Source organism: Seriola aureovittata, chromosome 7 (genome assembly GCF_021018895.1).
Source record: "Seriola aureovittata isolate HTS-2021-v1 ecotype China chromosome 7, ASM2101889v1, whole genome shotgun sequence".
NCBI lineage: Eukaryota > Metazoa > Chordata > Actinopteri > Carangiformes > Carangidae > Seriola > Seriola aureovittata.
In genome coordinates, this window is record NC_079370.1 from 16798073 (window position 1) to 16816847 (window position 18775).

The window sequence follows — 18775 nt, forward strand, 5'->3', positions numbered from 1 at the left end:
CAAACTGTAATTAGTAGGTGTTCATTTAATTTCTCTGATACTATAGACTTGAACTAACAGGAACACTCGACCTCCTCATGCAGTCATCTGATTAAGTGAAAACATGTAAATATGTATATGTATATAAACATCAGGCACGGAAAGATGTTTTAACTTAAGAAACTTAAAATTAGATTGTGCAGAAGATGCTGGCCCAACTTAACATTTTGAAACTTCATCATTTGCTGTATATCTGCATCACACAGTATTATTGTTGCTGCGATGATGTGAAACCAGTGGGTGTTTGTCTCGCAGAGTGTGGAGGTGGAACCCAAGGGATTGTTAGCGATTAGCAGCATCACAACATGCTTAACATCACCACAGGGTTTTTCTCTCTCAAGAGATCAGTTATGTGTGTGTGTTTTTGTATGTCCACATTATGGGTTTTTTTGTTTTCACTATGTCTGACAGGTATCCCAGATTGTAGTGAGGAGGATCTGTCTGTGGCCCGAGCTCTGAACCTGAGGTGGACGACAGTGCTGGACAGTGACCAAGACGGGAAACAAACTTTGATTAACTCTGATGAGGTTAGCATCGTTGATAATGACCCCCCCCATCAATACTATACAAAGGACTCATGATTCTTTTGTCCCCTTCTTGTTGTAGTTCTCCGGCCTCAGCAGAGAGGAGGCCTTTGACGCCATTACCCAGAAGGCCAGAGAGCACAAGGTCGGCGGCCACCTTACCAGCTCCAAACTCAGGGACTGGTTGATATCAAGACAGCGGTACTGGGGCACCCCCATCCCTGTGGTGCATTGTGGGTCTTGCGGTCCAGTTGCAGTCCCTGAGGAGGAATTACCAGTGACATTACCAAAGTTGCCGTCTCTCACAGGAAAGGGGGCGTCGCCTCTGAAGGCTGCTCATGACTGGGTCAACTGTAAATGTCCCAGGTGAGAACAATGCGATGCATTATTTGATTTTTTGTTGTTATATTTATTGGAACATACACCTGAACTGATGTGAATGCTTCATGTTATCATCAATATATTACATCCTGAGGAAAATCCTGTTTTGGATATATGTATTTATAGTATCTGTTAGTCCTCTTTAGTTATCTTATAAATATACCATATTTGATTTTTATTTTTTTATTTTTTTTTGGCATTTTGTCATTGGCACTTTTTTAGTAGCTATTTTTGAATAATATCTCCCATAAGACTTGCAACAAGCTTACACTGTCTACTCTCCAGGTACAGTGGAGTCAAAACTGTAGTAACTAATAGCCAATGTATTTTTATGCCTCTGTACCAGCGACAGCCAAGGTCAGAGGCATAATATCTTCAGGTTGTCCATCTGTCCGTCCGTCCCATTGTCATGAATATGATATCTCAGTAACACCTTGTGGCACAAACATTCACTTGGACTCAAAGATGAACTGAGTAGAATTTTACAATTTTACATGAACTTCCCCTAAGGGATAAATAAAGTATCTATCTATCTATCTATCTATCTATCTATCTATCTATCTATCTATCTATCTATCTATCTATCTAGCTATCTATCTATCTATCTATCTATCTATCTATCTATCTATCTATCTATCTATCTATCTATCTATCTATCTATCTATCTATCTAGCTATCTAGCTATCTAGCTATCTAGCTATCTATCTATCTATCTATCAAATGTCTAATATGATAAAATGATGAAGTGATGGACATTTTATATCCCAAAGGTCAACTTCACTGTGACATCAAAATGTTGCAAAAATACTTCTGGCCATTATTTAACGCTGTGACTCAGGAAGGGGAGATTGTGAACATATTTCCTGCAGTTTGGTTGGTGGAGGCGTACAACCACGATCAATTACTTCTAGTTATTCCATAATCACTTCTTAATGTATTTCCTTGTAATGCTAGTGCGGTCTCCCTCTCAATATTAAAATGCATGCAGAAATGCTCAATGGGTACAGGTAAACAATCCACATGTTCTTACTTGTGAAATGTTTGTCTGTATATAATTATTCACATACTGGAGCAGCTAGTTCTGCTTGTCAGCTGCAGCTCATTAGCCAAGAACAAAATAATGTATTTTTCTTGAAGTTGGAGGTCGCCTTGGCTCAAAGTCAGCGCCAAAGTATGAGATAATGATACAGCTAGAAGATTTACCTTGTGAAGTTGTACACAGCCACAAGCTAATAACCAACAATTAAACTAGACATTATGCTGATCTGTAGCGCAATTCTTTTTGAGTAGACTGTCATCTGACGGCTCGTCACCTTCTGCAGCTGACACTCGGGGATATGAATTAAGAAAACACACTAAATGTAACTACAAGTCTACATTAGTGTTGCCAAATCTACCAGACAGACCAATCTTCAAGATTTGCACTTAAAGGGATAGTTCGACCTTTTGGGAAAAATATACTTATTTGTTTTCTTACTGAGGCAAAGACAAGTGTGAATGGTTGAAAGAAAATTAATGACACAACAAAGACTAAAATACATACAGAATTTTGTTGGGTTTACTTTTTCATACTCTCAACAATAACCCCGGTTTTTAAGTTAGAGGGTAAAATTACTCTTTGGTGGATATGGTCACAGCTTGTAGGCATAAGCCAAAAAATATTAGGAAGCACTGACTTAAACAGACGATCTGGACATGGCTTTAAAATAGCGACCTCTGTGTTGACTAATTCTGAGTATTTACATTTCATCAAACATGATCCTAAGATTTGAAAAATCTTGTCCAGCTGATTATAGGAACCTCAGGTCTGGATCTTAGACACCATTTGCGCAGTAAGCAAACCACCCTGCTGAAGTGCCCTTGAGCCATTCACTGAGTCACCACCGCCACCTCCTGAAGCACTGCAACGTTAGCAGATCAGCAGCCCCTCTCAGCTATGGGATGTTGTAAATAGGATGCAGAGAGGGTGGAGGAAGTGTTATTTCTTTTTAGCACAACATAAGCGAATGGGGAAATGATCCTGTCCATTATGGTGTTTGCAGAGTGAGAATTGAATTATGTGTAAACTCTCTCCAGTGACAGCCTCCCCTCCGTACTTCCTGTATTTCCTCAGGAGACCAGCACTGACATAAATGAGCCGGCTGTCATGCGGGCTGAGAGGACTGACAGCTTTACAAGAACACAGAGAGCACTGCGAGCGGGCCTGTGAATTGTGTGATTAATACTTTTGTTCTGACGGGGTTATGTAATGAGTGGCATCTGTGACAGGAGCAGCATGAGATGATGATGATGGAGGTTACATAAACCAGCTGTGCCTCGAGAAACACACACACACTCACACACACAAATGCTGCACATGTATGCACACACCTTTACCTTTTGTAAGCGTAATCTCTCTCTCACACACACACACCTATCTCTCACCAGTACGTCATCTCAGAGAATGTTTTTGATAATGTTGTGCGACTGCAGAATGCACACTCAGCCGGCGCCTCGCTGACATTGGAATTCCTCTCTGAATAAGACTAATCACCATCATGACACCATGTTGATTAAAACAATGGCCCACTCAGCCGCAGATGGCACAAGTCATCAGATTGTGTTCACTCACTTCCACAAAGCTAGTATAATTCCTCCCATCAGCGGTGATTGATGGCTATAATCAGAAAGACGCCGTTATCTCCCCTCTTCCCGTCTCCCCTCTGTTGTTAAGTGTCTGTGGAAATTTGTTCTCTTCACTCGTCGACCATGTCCAATTAAAGTTTGAGTGGAACACAGACGTGTGGAGTGATGAGAGACGGGCAACAGAAATGGAGTTTTATCTGTCCTTGAGGAAGTCATTTCCTGTGTGCTCGTCTCGTCTCTGACCCTCCGCACCACTGGAAATTGGCCTGCCAACTGAACCCTGCCTCAGCTTAGCCTGGCAAGGAAGGTGTGCATGCAAGTGTGTGTTGTTCCATGAATTCGCAGGTAAAGCGAGAAACCACCTAGTTAGCACAGCACACACACACATTCGCAGGCAGTCACGCCGACACACAGCAGATGGAGGGCTATTTTCCATGGGAATAGAGCCTTCGTGGAGTGGGCAGCTGCCTCTCTTGCCTCATCTGTTTGAGAGCCTTTTGGCTCTTTCTGGCTCATCCTGCAAACACACACTCATGCACACAGGTTGCTTCAGATTTAATTACTTAGCTTAGTTGTTTATGCTCTTTTCATGGTTTTGAGAAGAGCCATCTCCACAGACACACCTGTGTGCGTTGTCTAATGTGATCCTCAGTAGTGTGACTGTAGCTGGTATCAGCTGTCTGTCAAATTACTGCAACCTGGCCTGTGATTGGCCAGCTCGGCGTGATAGATGAGGTGAGAAATCTCACTCGCTCAAGCACAATTTTCCATATTTTGTGAGATTTCTATTTTTGGATGCTTTTGTGGTGTAACGGGCTTCGTTATACTTCTGGGTTTTCATTGTATGAAATAACACCTGGCTTCCAAATATTAACCTTGCTACACCTTAGCCTTGTTGCTAGGCAACGTTCAGCTCTTACCTCATCATCACAGCCTTATTATAGACTGGTATATTAGTTGATCGAGGGGTTTTGCCTCTTGATGTGTGTGTCTGTATTATTGAGTGTGAGATTTAAAAAAAAAAAAAAAAAGACTTTGATACAAATGTTTGTTCTGAGAGAAAACGTTAGACAGAGAGACCGAAAGACAAAATAGAGACATCCCATAAGGTCCAGGAAATGATACCTGCTCTGTTGCACATGCTGTAGCAAAGCTCAGAGCTCCTTTTTCTGTTTATCTTTCTGGGACACTGATTTTAACTCTACTGAGACTCATTATAAAGTAAAAGGCAGACGCTTTCACTGTTCCATTAAGTGCTTTAAATCTGAAAGAAAACTCTCTCCAGAAGCTCTTTTCCCGTATCTTTGCGGACGTCCTCTCCTCCACTTGGCAGATTCGCATCACGTACCCAAGTGCTGTTTGGCTTGGATAGAAAGGGGCGCGAGGTGGCATTTCCAACACAAACACATGATCATGTGTTCGGCCTGCCAGTTCGCTCCCTGTTAGCACAGCCTGTTAGTCAGGGCACAGGAACAGAGCTCTGGTGCCAGTCTGGCTTCAGCTTTGCTTCCCTACAGGGACATGACCCCCACAGCCAGATGGAGCCAGCTTTACACTCACACACACACACACACACACACACACACACACACACACACACACACAAATCACATAATGTGCCATTTCTCTAAGCATACAAACAAGGATCATTCATTTGTTCGCTTTCTAGTTTGTCAGCCTAATATTGATTTTTGTGCGGCCTCTCCCAACTGTCTGTGTCTCTCTCTCCTGTCAGATGTAAAGGCCCAGCGAGGAGGGAGACCGACACCATGGACACATTCGTGGACTCAGCCTGGTATTACTTTAGATACACGGACCCTCAAAACCCAGACAGGTATGTACATGTCCTCAGAGTTCACTTATTTATTTCCTTTTCCTCTTACATCTTATTTCCTGACACTCTGACAGATTTTTAGCAAAAATTGCACACATCTTATTTTCACCCTCTGTTTAAATAAAAATGAAAAGAAAGTCATGGAAAGAGGTTGGTGGAGGAGATACTAAAAAATAAATTTTTCTTTATATAATCTTTGCTAAATAATACAAACTTGATTTTTCTCTCATGCCTCACACCCACACGTCCACACACACACACTTTGTTCTGTATGAGCTCTTGGAAAGTTACACTCAAACACATAATTATGCTCGCTGTAAGATCAACCGCTCTCTGCCGCTTACCCATTTCAAACATGTATATACTGCCTGTGCGCACTCTTTTTAACACACACTCTCACACACTCACGTACGCACACACTCGCCTGAAAGTTGAATTCCCTGCCAATAGAGATTATGGGGCCTCGGCTGTCACCTGCTGGGATGGTGGCGATACCCTGAGCTTAACAAAAGAGATTAATTTCCCAGTGCCCTGACCCAGCTGTAAAGCTGCTTTAAAGGGGAGGGGCGCTGCTCCCCCCATCACTTTTCTTAGCGGGACAGATTATGGCACAACAGAAAAAGCAATTACACTATTTGTGCATTTCACTTGGCCTGCTGAGACTTATGTGCGCAAGAGATGCTGAAAGTCGCAAGTAAGAAGAAGGAAATGGGAACAGGGCGTAAAGTGTGTGTGTGTGTGTGTGTGTGTGTTTGTGGTTATGTATTAGACTTCCCCTGGCCTGATGCCAACTAACAGGCTAAATTATTTTCAGCCTTGTGAGTTCATAACTTTTTTTCCCCCGGTTCAATTATCCGTAGACACCATCAGCCAGAGACGGAGGGCGAGAGGCAGAGAGGTGTGGAGGAGAGTAATGACTGGTGTGAAAGGTGGCGCACAGAGATAGCAGACTGTCCCAAAAAGCATCATTACTGTAGGTGGAATCCCTGCCTCTGCTGACCATCATGCCAGTCAGGCTAACCACATGCTGCTTCCCTGTTGAAATCTTTACTTAACTGTTGTCATGAGAAGCTGAGCACAGAGGGAGTCTTCAGAGCTGAACTTTAAACACACAGTACTTTAGTACTTTTTTTTTTTCTGCGAGTGTGAAGCCAGTAGGATAGATGAGGCTTTAGGATGCTTCTGTGAGCCTTATCCCTGGATGCTTGTGTGTCAGATTCAGGCTGCCCCCTAGAGGAACGGTGTGTACATATCTAACAAAGCACATAACGGGTTAGCCATCTGGTAAAATGATTTTGAAGTCTGCTTTGCTGCATTCGCTTGCTGATTAATCTAATGATAATAATGACTATAATAATAAACTTTACACATTACATTTCAAAACAAAGTTACAATGAGCTCAACACTAGAAAAGTTACATTAAATGTTTTAGCAGCACAACTGAGAAAAAGTCAGGAAAGTATTCCAGATATTGTACAATGCATCAACAAAACAGGGTGAAATGAACAAATCCTATGAAGTGAAATAATAAAACATAGTGGTAACATAAGAAAAAGGTTTTAAACCTAGTACCACTCAGCAAACCTGTCTCCAGGCCGACAAAGCTCCTATTCCTGCTGTTTTAAACATGTAGTGTTTGTGTTTCCTGGGAAGAATATAAACCCTATGAAACAGGAAGTCATACGTTTGATATTTATAGAAGTAGCAACAGCAGTTTTCTGTGAATAAAATCAAAAAAGAAGAGAGTAGTTGGCATGAGCAGTGAAAGCATCCACGGATGAATGAAAAAAACTCTGCCTAAACTTCCTCTGCAGAAACTCTTAAGGAGAGAAAAAAGATGTCACAGTGCTTGTCGCAGACAAATGATCTCAGTGAAGTGAAAAAACGAAGACTGCAGGAATGACCACTTTGCGAAGTGTTAAAGAACTTCGAAAATCTTGTAGTCTCCCACCCACGCTGACACTTTTACTGTTACTTTTTAACTCAACGTTTCTCTCGATGTCACCTTAACCTGAGTTACCAGTCACCACTTCACACTTCACCGCCTCCCTAAACCTGTGTTTCCTCTCCAGGCCTTTTGAGCGCCGCCTCGCAGATCACTGGCTGCCCGTGGACGTGTACATCGGAGGGAAGGAGCACGCCGTCATGCACTTGTACTATGCTCGCTTCCTGTGTCACTTCTGCAAGGACCAGAGTCTGGTGGCTCACAGGTGGAGTTACACTGTGGTTTATCTGCTCTCGCCGTGCATGGACATTTTTTCTTTTTGTATGTATGTTAATGAGCCCCATTTCTGTCTTCCAGGGAGCCTTTTCGGAAGCTGCTGGTCCAGGGTCTGATCAAGGGCCAGACTTTCAAACTGGCTGACAGCCGCCAGTACTTAAAGAGAGAAGAAATAGACTTCACAGGTACACACTACCTGAATCTTTAAGCTGTGACACATCAGTTACACATGAGAGAGGAGAGGGCTTCCCTCCGTGTGGGTCTGCCAGATAAAACTGCTCACAAAGGCAGAAAAATCACGAGAGACACTGTTTAGGAAAATACATTTTTCCTCTTTTTATGGTAGCATGTAGTGGCACCAGTATCTCACCTCATCCTTTGTGCTGCTCATAGAGATCCCTCTCTGCTTTGTGCTTTATAGCTTTGCTCAAATGATTGACATGTTAACCAGCTCCTCTTGACAAAAGTCAAATCACAAGAAATCCTTTGAAGAATCCTCTTAAAATTGACTTCATGCCCAAGGATTTTCAGCTTCTCTCTATTGCTTGGTAACGGGATAAACACAAGATATTGGAGGCTTACAGAGAAAAGGAAGCATCTTGATCGCTGTGTTACAGGCTCAGATTGACTAGGCCTTACATATTTTTCTTTTTTCTGTCTTTTACTAAATGTGATCAAGCAGGAGCTAATGAGAAGCAATAAAAATGACAGATATTAATTAAGATAGGGTTACAATGTAATTTAGCAAACAACCAACAACCAACAGTGAAATTGAAATGAGCTGAAAAAGCCAGGAGAGGACAGCAACAGTATGACACTTTGCCCAGCCATCTCTGATCTGCGGCTCCTGACCCGCTTACAGGTGAGGAGCCAGTGGCATCGGGCGGCGGTCGTATTGAGGTGACGTGGGAGAAGATGAGCAAGTCAAAACACAACGGTCTGGACCCCCAAGAGGTGGTGCAGCAGTACGGCGTGGACACGGTTCGACTCTACATCCTTTACGCTGCACCGCCCGAACAGGACATCCTCTGGAACGTCAAGAGTGAGTCTTAAGCCATCGCCTTTTCAATTTAGAGTCACACAGGAGGTTGGTTTTGTAAAAAAGCGTTCCCTACTGTATATGCCATGAATTGCTTCCTCAAAGGAATCAGTTGTTGTCAGATGAAGGTGATTTATTTTTGAAAAGCTTGTTTCTCCCCGCAGTATGTCAAAGTATCCTTTTCTTCTGTGTCCGTGTGTTTTCACCACCTCAGCGGATGCCCTCCCTGGGGTTCTGCGGTGGCAGTCTCGATTGTGGCAGCTGGTGACCAAGCTGAGGGGGGCTCGGCAACTCGTAGATTTCCCCAACCCCTCACTGCTGAAGAAGAAGGAGCTGGCAGAGAGTAAAAAGATCTGGGACAATAAGAACTACGCTATTCAAGAGGTAACAACTCCATAGCCTCAGACTGGCTTTGATCTTGAATGAATGGCTGAAAATGTGTCATGGTGACATTATGTAACAGTGAGATATTGCAACAGGCCTGACCAGTAGGGGTCATTAATGGGCCCATTTTTAAAATCTCAGCGTTTCACAGCACTTAAGCGTTCATCTTCATTGAACACGATACCCTACAGCGTCCGTCTCCTTGGTCTATTTTGAATTTAATTTCTCTGCTTGCACCAATTATTTTTGGTTGTTTTTTTTTGTTTTTTTTAATGTGCAGTATTAAATATTTCATTTCCTTTATTCTTTTAACACTGCACTAGAATTAGCAGTTGGAAGCTAAGATACCATGTTAGAGGACACTGTGTGATAGCTTGACTTCAAGGTAATATGTCACTCATCACACAGCCCAGCAGTGCATCGTCCCACGTTCCAGCCTCTCAAGCCAACGCTGAACATCCACCGCAACCTGAAACCCCCAGAGTAAAGAGTAAAAGAAGGGGATGGAAATTGATTTTAAATCCACTCGGTCTCCTTTCACACTTTATAAATAGCCTCCTTTGGCTGCCAGGTTTGATTCTTTCTCTCCACCCCTAAGGGCTAGAGCTTTTAAAGGACTTCAGGCTGTTTGCCATAAGCCCCCAAAGCCGAGGCTGTCCTTTGATCCGTCCCTCAGAAAAGCCTTGGTCATCGACCTCCTCCTCCCTCAGGCCCTTCCCAAATGGGTTTTTCTTCCCAGAGGGCTAAGCAGGGGAATGCTGACACGGTGTGTGCCTTCAGCTGGTACACATGGTGATAACAGGGAGGAGGCTACTGTCATTGTTTTCTTTTTTTTTTTTTTACTATTATTATTTTTTCAGGCATTTGAAGCCTTTATTTGAGAGCCACAGTGGAGACAGAGTGAAAGGGAATGACATGCAGCAAACAGTCCAGCTGGCGAGGGTGTTTGCGCCCTAACCATTTGGCTATTGGGGCGACCCTGTAGTTTTTTTATAATAATTCTTCAGAGGCTGGCTCAAAGTTTTTTCCATGACACAGTCTGTCAGTCCGTCTGGAAACATCTGTCTGTCCGGGACCAAAACAGCACAAAAAGCCTCAGACTTTATTATTTTTTCCTAATTGAGTGCTGTGTTGTTATTTTTAGGTGACATCTAACTTCACAGAGGACTTCCTTTTCAACGCAGCCATTTCTCGTCTGATGGGATTTACCAACACACTGAGTGTGAGTGTGCCCTCTGGTATCTACAAATAAAGAATCCCTCTTATCCTTTATTTCTAAACACACATCACATTTTTCCCCACTATGTATGTGTGTGTGTGTGTGTTCAGAGTGCAACAGTCAGGGTGGTGCAGCACAGCGTGGAGTATGAGGAGGCTCTGGCTGCGCTGGTGATGATGACAGCACCCATGGCCCCTCACCTGGCTTCTGAGCTTTGGGCAGGTGGGAGACATGAACTCTTCATAAAAAAATAAATGATTCCCTCATGCATGTGCAAGCTTTGTATTCACTCAGGTTAAAATAGTTGGCAATCAATCAGTCAGTCAAGTGCTTCGCAGATGACTGATAATCTAAAAAGAAAAGGGCAAATCAAGTAAGAAAGCTGACAATGAGATGCCATAAAATCGATTTAAAAAGCTATAATAACATTAGCGAACAAAATGAATAAATACATAAAAGATAAAAGCAGATAAAATAGAATAAAATACTATAATAAAAAATAGGTAAAATAGAATAAAATAAAATTTAGAACATAATTACAAAAAAGTAAGTGAATGTGACTAATGACTAAAAACCATATTTAATGAAAAGCCAGGCTGATGTGATATGTTTTGAGTTTACATTTAAAAATTATGGCAGGAGGAACGTGGACTGTGGAGACTGGAGAATAAATACCCAACGATAATTGCACATAATTTAACTTTACCTAATCGTGTCACAATGGTGAAAGTATGTAAAGTTTGGGGTAAAAAAGTGTATTTTTTAATGACTAAGAGGAAGTTGCCTCGGATAAACGTAATGTTGACTGTACTGCTTATCTAGCACCAGTGAACGCCCAGCGCTGATGTAATCCACAGTTAAGTCAGTGAGTGAAACTTGTCTTTGAGACTTTTACCTCCTAAACAAATCTACAGTGCCTTTCACCTGAAACACACACACTGTCCTTCAAATGAAACTGAAAGCAGTATCAAGAGCTCTTGACCTATAGTAGAAAACAAACAATAGAGAGGAAGGTCTAGCGTCACTTTTCATGCCTCGTATGAAGGCTTGCCCCCTGGCTGGCCTGGAGGACATCCCCTTATTGTCGATGACACACGTACACAAAGTTTCTGCGCACAGCTGAGAGAAAAGAGGTTCCGGAAAAACACATGGTCCAGCTGATAGCCAGAGTCAGGAAAACATGATGGATCATCGCAGGGTGGAAGAGGTGTGAGTGTTTTCAATAAGTGGCTTGGGTGAATTTTGGTTGTGCTCATATGCAGTTTTAAAACTGCCTTATAAACAGGACGTACTAGCGAGGGACATGTGACCCCTGCTGCACTCAGTCACGTTGTACTTTTTCTAACTCTCACTCGTTGTTTGTAATTTTACACACACACGCAGGGCAGGATAGAGGAAGTTCACATCCTTCCCTTGTGCCTCCAGTGGGATGTACACTCGCTGGTTTAACTGAGAGTCAGGACGGGGGGGTGGTGGGATAGCTGGGTTGTTTGACCCTTCTTCGAGATATTTTTTCTCAACACGAAGAGAAACAAATTGGGTGAAAAGCAACAGAAAAGTTACCCCATCTATTTTTCTGGCTTGCTATACTAAAAGACAATGTCACTTTGTTCTGGTCTATTTTCAAACATTTTTCTTCCTGTTCCTTGGATGAGAAGGTGTAATGGCTTTTTCTCTGTACTTCAGTATATGAGACCATCTCCTCAGTGGGTCAGTGTGTTGTATTGTGAGTGATGCCCCTCTCTGTTTCCTCCTGGGTCGCCCCCAGGTCTTTGCCAAGTGAAAAACCCCCTCAGCCCCCTGCTCCGGCGGGGAGGAGACATCCTGCAACAGTCATGGCCAACTGTGGATCCTGAGTACCTGAAGGTCCCTGACTTTGTGGAGCTGTCTGTACTGGTAAGATCACTCACACTCTCTCAGACACGAACACACACACATGCACTCAGTTTAGCCCACAGCATCTTCAGTCTTTTGGACGGTTTTCTTTTGTTGTTTGGAGGTTTGAAGACAAAAAAAAAAGTTCTTAAACAAAGCTCTAATTTTTCTTATTTTTTAATTTTGAAGATAAAAGGTTTCCGCTCAGCAACAGCACTTGGCTCATTATTTATACATAACTTTATTAATAGGTATATACACACACATTTTCTCCTGCATCTCCTGGCATTTTCACTCAAACTCTACTCTTGAACCCAAAGTCTTAGGTCCATGATTGCAGCCATAGTCTGTAATTTTCAAGAGAGCCTATGATTAGCCTGTACGTGTGTGTGCACGCGCCTGTGTCTTGTGTGTGCGTGTGTGCGTGTGTGCGTGTGTGCGTGTGTGCGTGTGTGCGTGTGTGTGTGTGTGTGTGTGTGTGTGTGTGTGTGTGTGTGTGTGTGTGTGTGTGTGTGTGTGTGTGTGTATGTGTGTATGTGTGTGTTAATGCATCCGTATGTCAAGTGGTAGGCTTTAAGCTAAATAGACAAGTGGGTCAATAATTAAAAGCCCGGAGCAGAGACACCATGTTATTCCTGACTCTCTCACTCTCATTTCTTGTGCTTTTTTTTTCTGCCTGTGAACCTCAATCACACAAATGGTGAAAGCCCTCAGTTTGTCTGTGTATGTCATCATCAGGAATGACAGTGTGTGTATGGGTGTGCTTGTGTGAGAGCACTTTCAAAGGCCTACAGACAATCAGAGGGAATATCCAGCTGTGAATGGGAAGGTTCAGAAAATCAACTGGGATCGGATCCAGGCATCACACATGCTCACACTGGCACATGGATGCACACAAACACACACATAAACGCACACACACACGTGTCAGTCTTCATACTGACATAAACATTGACTCAGTTAATAGATAAAAGCTCAAACTGATTTAATCTGTTTTCGCCCTAGCTGGTCATATCCACTGAGAGAATCCCCCCTAATCCCCTCTCCCTCACACACACACACACACACACACACACACACACACGCACATACACACGTACACATGTTATATGTGATGACAGCAAACACAGTCAGCTGACTAACAGCACCTGTCTTTCACTGGTTGGATTCTCCCTCTGTGCTGTAGCAGAGACAAAAAAGACAAGACATGAAGTAAAGAAAACCCGGAGAGTATCGCATGTGTGTATATGTGTGTGTATGTGTATGTACATGAGTGTGTGTGTGTGTATTTCTCTTCCAACCCATATGTGCTTTGACTGCGAGTGAAAAAACACTCCTTAACACTTTTCATTTCTACATTCTTGTTTACCTCTTCATCTGTCATACACAAAAGTCATGAATCCTATACACACCCTCTCCCCCAAACGCGCACACACACACACACACACACACACACACACACACAGAGTACATATATTTGAGCTCCCACTGCTTGATGATGATGATGTTGGTTTTTACTTCAGACTGAGCTCTCTGTTGTGGGCGTCCTCGGCCCTGTGGAGGCAACCTCACTCCCTCGGTCCTCTAATCACGTACTTGGGTTTGTCCCAGAAGGGAGGCCAAGGCTGCTCGGCCTCAGACACACACACAAACACATACACACACACACACACACACACACACACACACAACACACACACACACACACACACACACACACACACACACACACACACAAACATATAAACACACATACACACCATTAATTTTCACAACCACTTCCAGAGACATGATCACATTCGCTTTGTGCACACATACACTTGTTTCTAAACATACAAGACGTGAGTGCCCTTCCCATACCTACCACTAACTATGTGTATATGTGGAAGGAGAGGTGGAGTCTGTTATTTTGGGACTTTTATGTCAGGAGGGAAGACTTTGGTTACAGCTTGACATGGCAGATGGAGACTGAACAGTTTCGTAACTTCTCCCATCTATTTACTTCTCAATTGTCGCTCTCAGATAAACAACAAGGCCTGTGGGACAGTGACGGTGCCACTGCAGGCGTCCAAAGATACAGAGCAGGTGCAGCAGCTGATCCTGGAGAGCCCGCTCGGACAGAAGTTTCTCGGCGAGCGCAGCATCAAGAGAGCCATCCTCTCCCAGAGGACCGCCCTCATCAACTTCCTCATTGATGAGTGACGCTTGGGCGTTTACCGCTCCGGTCAATCAGTGATTCAGCATGAGGAGATGTCAATGTAAATATGTCTAAAGACATTTTATTTATATTTTCTGTTTTTAATAAAAAGACTCAAGGCGCAGTGAGTTTCTCCCTTTTCTTCTTTAGTATCTTTTGTAAATTGCCAAGTGAGATTTAGCACCTGTCTCTTTCAGATCACCCCCCTCATTTAGTTAGACCCTCTTGGCAATCTCACATGAGCCCAAACACCACTTCAAATTCCAGTCAGCATTCTCACCCCCCCAACCCCTTTTCTCCCCTAACACCACTTCTAGCATCACACCAAGAACCACAACTTCACACCTCTGTGTCTGCCATATGCCTGTCTGCCCGTTGTCTCAGCAGAGTCACGCACTCATGATCTGCCTTATCAGTGTTCGTCTCCACCTCTGGTGCCGCTTTTAGCCACAGATCTCGTCTGAGCACCATACATGGGCCACTGTTTGGCTTCTGGAAACCTGTCGCCGTCAGAGGGTCTGTTAGAATTATATTTGACCACATCATGGTCGTCCATTGCTGCACTGTGCCCATTCATCAGTTCAGTCTCTCTGTGTCAATATTGGGTCAACATGACTCGGCCATTAGCACCGTCGTGGTAGAGAGCATGAGCCAGCGGCACTGAAATGTATCCGTGTGTACGCCTACCGACCTCTGTCTTTAAAGGTTGTGTGAGTAAGCAGCTTTCTGATATGTACAAGCATCCGTCTTCACGACTTGCCGTGCCCACGTCTCCACTTGATCCAAGAGTTTCAGTAGCTGCACAATAAAAGTATCGTATTTTGTCTGGTATCCGTGTGAGAATGAACAAGAATGAATGTGATCTCTTTGAAAAGTGAGATACACGTGTCAATTTTGCAAGGTCAGCTTCTGTTTGAGGGAAGTGCTTTATTTCTACAGCATGAGACGGTCGGCTTGTGACTGATAAAATCATTCTGTATCTTATTATGTGAATAATGAAAGACTGGTTTGTTTTTTATTAAAACACGACGAATTTAGAAAAAGAAAAAAGTGCGGACAGGAGGGAAAACAGAACGTTCCCTACTGATCCCCCCAAACCTTTTCTCCATATTTTTAGGCTGTATCTCTGACCATCAGGTGACAGGAAAAGGTTCTCAGAAGAGACAGAATAACAGGAAGAGAAACCAGGAATAAGAGAAGGTGAGCAAAGAGTCAAAGCTGTGTTAGTTATTCACTGCATTCTCTCAGATTCTGAGAATTTTATTTCAATCAGATGCTGTCACAGCGCAAAACATGAAGTGGTTTTGTGAGTACAGGACAAAGATAGACAGGCATTTATTTCCTGTCACATCATCTTTCTGTGTGCCATATTTTCTTTCACACATTCAGACTGGCTGTATGAAATAGGTTAAAATAGATTTTAACCTCTGAACTCTTCCTTTTTCTTTTTGTTATCACACTTTCCTTTTCACTTTGCTGCCTAGTCACACAGCTAATAAACAAGTCTGAACTTGAACCGACCTGAACAATAAACTGAAGTTGCTGTGTCATTGAAAAGAGCTACAGCATAGCCATTTTTAGGTGGGTCAGAAATGCCAGGGAATTCTTCCCAGACTGAAGTTACCACATGTTTGAATAAATAGATAAGTAGGATATTTCTGAAGAGTGTTTCTTTTGTAAATTAAGGTCTGAGCTGTACTGATGCATTTCCTGTAATACTTAATTTTGTCACTGACAGCCCCTGAAGTCATTTAACACTTTTCGTCAGCTCTGCAGTTTCCATGACAACTAGGGTTATTGAATAGGCAACAGTATTCCACTGTGACTCACTTTCTCTTCAGACCACAGTCGTAGTCTTTCTTACACATTAGATGTACAACATGATTTGTCTTTGAGGAGGTAAAGAAAATCACTCCCCTTCCTCTTGAGCAACTCTGCTGGTGGAAAAAAAGAAAGGGTGGGGTGCACAGCGCAGTCACAGTCACCCTCCGCTGCACCAGTCCAGTCCCTGGATTCAGTTGTGTATTCTCACAGGACGACGCAGTAATGCCACAGCTCATTATCTTGGAGTCTGACCTCAAGGCTGGTAATTTGGTCATCCGTGGATGTTTTGTGCATGAGCTCATTGTATAAGCAGATTTTCACTAGTCCTTTAATTGTGTTGAGGATAAAGCTAAACTCTTGGCATGTATGTGAAGGCCCCACACTTGCCAAAGTTATTCATTTATTGACTGTACCTCTCCATAGTAACAGTGTTTTTTCAGTCATTTTGGCCTTTTGTGATTGTAAAGTGGCCAGTGCTGTGCAAAAGAACACACACAGGTGTGACATGTTTTGTCCTAGTTGCATTATATATTTTGTTTGCATACACTGTATGCAGTCTTTACTGCATGTAAAATTGTGTAAAAGCAACATAAAGCTGAGGGCAATTATTATTTTCTCATCCACTCTTCTTATCTACCAGAACTTTATTACAATTTTCTAAACAAGTCTAAATAAAATCTTTTGCATCCATCCAGAGCAGCTGCTGCCAAACATTAATCACTCAGTGGCCTACTCTTCCTCAGTGCTGCAACTGCTTCAAAATAAAAGCCCAACAAAGTAAAAACCAGTAATTGCTGCTCTATTTGAATTTGATTGTTTTGCCATTGAATATGCTTTTATGCAAATGGTTTTGCCGAACAGTAAAACAAACTGTTTGACTCCTAATCAACAGTCTATAGTATAGAGAGTGTTGTATAATTTGTATTTTTGTAAAGCCTTCTGAGATAAATACTGTCTTGACTGCTTGTTCTATGACAGCAGCAGATATTTCAATTAAAGAATGACAATAAAGCTTTGTATTATAAAATATTAGACTTATTAGGAAAATATCAAAATTTCAATTATTTACATAATCAACTTTTGAGAGAAAATTTTGTGAATGAGATGTTTGATACTGCGCCTATTGCTCACCCCCTAAGATCGTCAAGTAAAAATGGACATATGAACTGGAAAGTTCTAATTGGTATCATTCTATTTTTTGTACATTAATGATGCACTTAAATCACAAATGAGCCAATTAATGTAGCTGGTGAAACCCAATGACCTCAAGTTTTCCAAAACCCCTGCTGTTATTAACACATGTTTGAATTCACCTCACTAGATATTGCAAGAGGTAATTGCAAAACACACAAGTTAATGTGGAATATGACATGTCAGCAACTTGAGCATCAGGGTATCTGGGTAACAGCTTTCTTGTTACATGTTTTATAAGTAAATGCCAATATATATTCATAGTTCCTGCTCCGTTCTTTCAAATATTGACTGACGCATTTTATAACCTTCTCTGTTAATAACATCAGTTTGCATGTGATTGCGTGGGCAAAAGTCCCAGAGAACAATAATACCCTCAGCTGTTTTAGTGAATGTGTGTGAGAAAGAAGTAAAGCAAGTTAAGCCTCTTGCTTGAAGGGAAGGTAGTACTATGGTGACTGTTTCCTAAACATACAGATGGCTGTGCCCTATAAACCTTCTGTTTTAATTAAAGCACCAACAGCAGCCAAGAGGCCCGCTCAACATACTGACTCCATATCTTTTCACATCAGCAGGGGCTGTCAGATAATACATGCACACTTGGGCTTCAAATAAACACAAATAAATGTGTTCCCCTGTGTTAGTCTATTTTTTCCATTCGCATTGTATGAGTTCATCCCACTGTACCCCAACTCAGTCTCAAATGTTCCAGTCAGGGTTAGGACACAGTGTAGAGGGGGTCACAGTGTGTGTGTGTGTGTGTGTGTGTGTGTCGGGAATGTGTGACGTCATTCAACCAAAACAGGGGGCACAGGCACTGTAAATAGCCCCCCTTCACCACAAGCAAAACACACCCATAGGCAGTAGTTATAATATAGTTATAGGGTTTTGTTCTGCTTCACAGATTGTTTATGAGATGTGGGGAAAACTTTAAAGTCAGAGTCACACGTGTTACATTTTAATCACTGAGCTTATCTAACAATGCTGGTAAATCATAATCAAATGTATATCTACCGTATGTAACTGCATGAAAGTTATGCAAGATAACATGTTTCCCTACCAAATGTATCACAAAATAATTGCCCATCCCGCATTTACTTTACTGTATTATCCCTCGTCTCAAACCATCTAAATCCATAAGCAGTGGTAGCCTAGATGAAATATTCAAATATTTGATTTAAGTAAAAGTATCAATATCCTGATCTAATAAGTCCTGAATTGGAAGTGTTAATTAAATGTATAATGTAATTTGGCCTACTATTAGCCAAATGTACTGAATATGTGCTGTAGCCTATATGTTGTTGGTTAGTTTAATATTTTATAAGCATATCAAATGTTTGGTAGTCTATGTAAAATCTTAATAACCAACTGTCTGTGACATTCATGGAGTAAAGAGCCAGATTACTTAAGTAAATTTAGTTA

General features: G+C 42.2%; 1 protein-coding gene across 2 annotated transcripts in view; it reads left to right on the forward strand.

Annotated features, from left to right (window-relative positions):
- The window catches only part of lars2 (leucyl-tRNA synthetase 2, mitochondrial), a 33103-nt gene extending 17714 nt beyond the window's left edge, over positions 1–15389 (forward strand). For both annotated transcript variants that reach the window (XM_056381616.1, XM_056381615.1), the window contains exons 11-21: positions 451–566; positions 646–929; positions 5305–5403; positions 7476–7613; positions 7706–7809; positions 8487–8666; positions 8878–9047; positions 10192–10269; positions 10377–10488; positions 12035–12162; positions 14164–15389. In XM_056381616.1, the coding sequence (XP_056237591.1) occupies positions 451–566; positions 646–929; positions 5305–5403; positions 7476–7613; positions 7706–7809; positions 8487–8666; positions 8878–9047; positions 10192–10269; positions 10377–10488; positions 12035–12162; positions 14164–14343 (1589 nt within the window). In that variant the 3' untranslated portion in view covers positions 14344–15389. The remainder of the gene's footprint in view (positions 1–450; positions 567–645; positions 930–5304; positions 5404–7475; positions 7614–7705; positions 7810–8486; positions 8667–8877; positions 9048–10191; positions 10270–10376; positions 10489–12034; positions 12163–14163) is intronic.
- The last annotated feature ends 3386 nt before the right edge of the window (positions 15390–18775 follow it).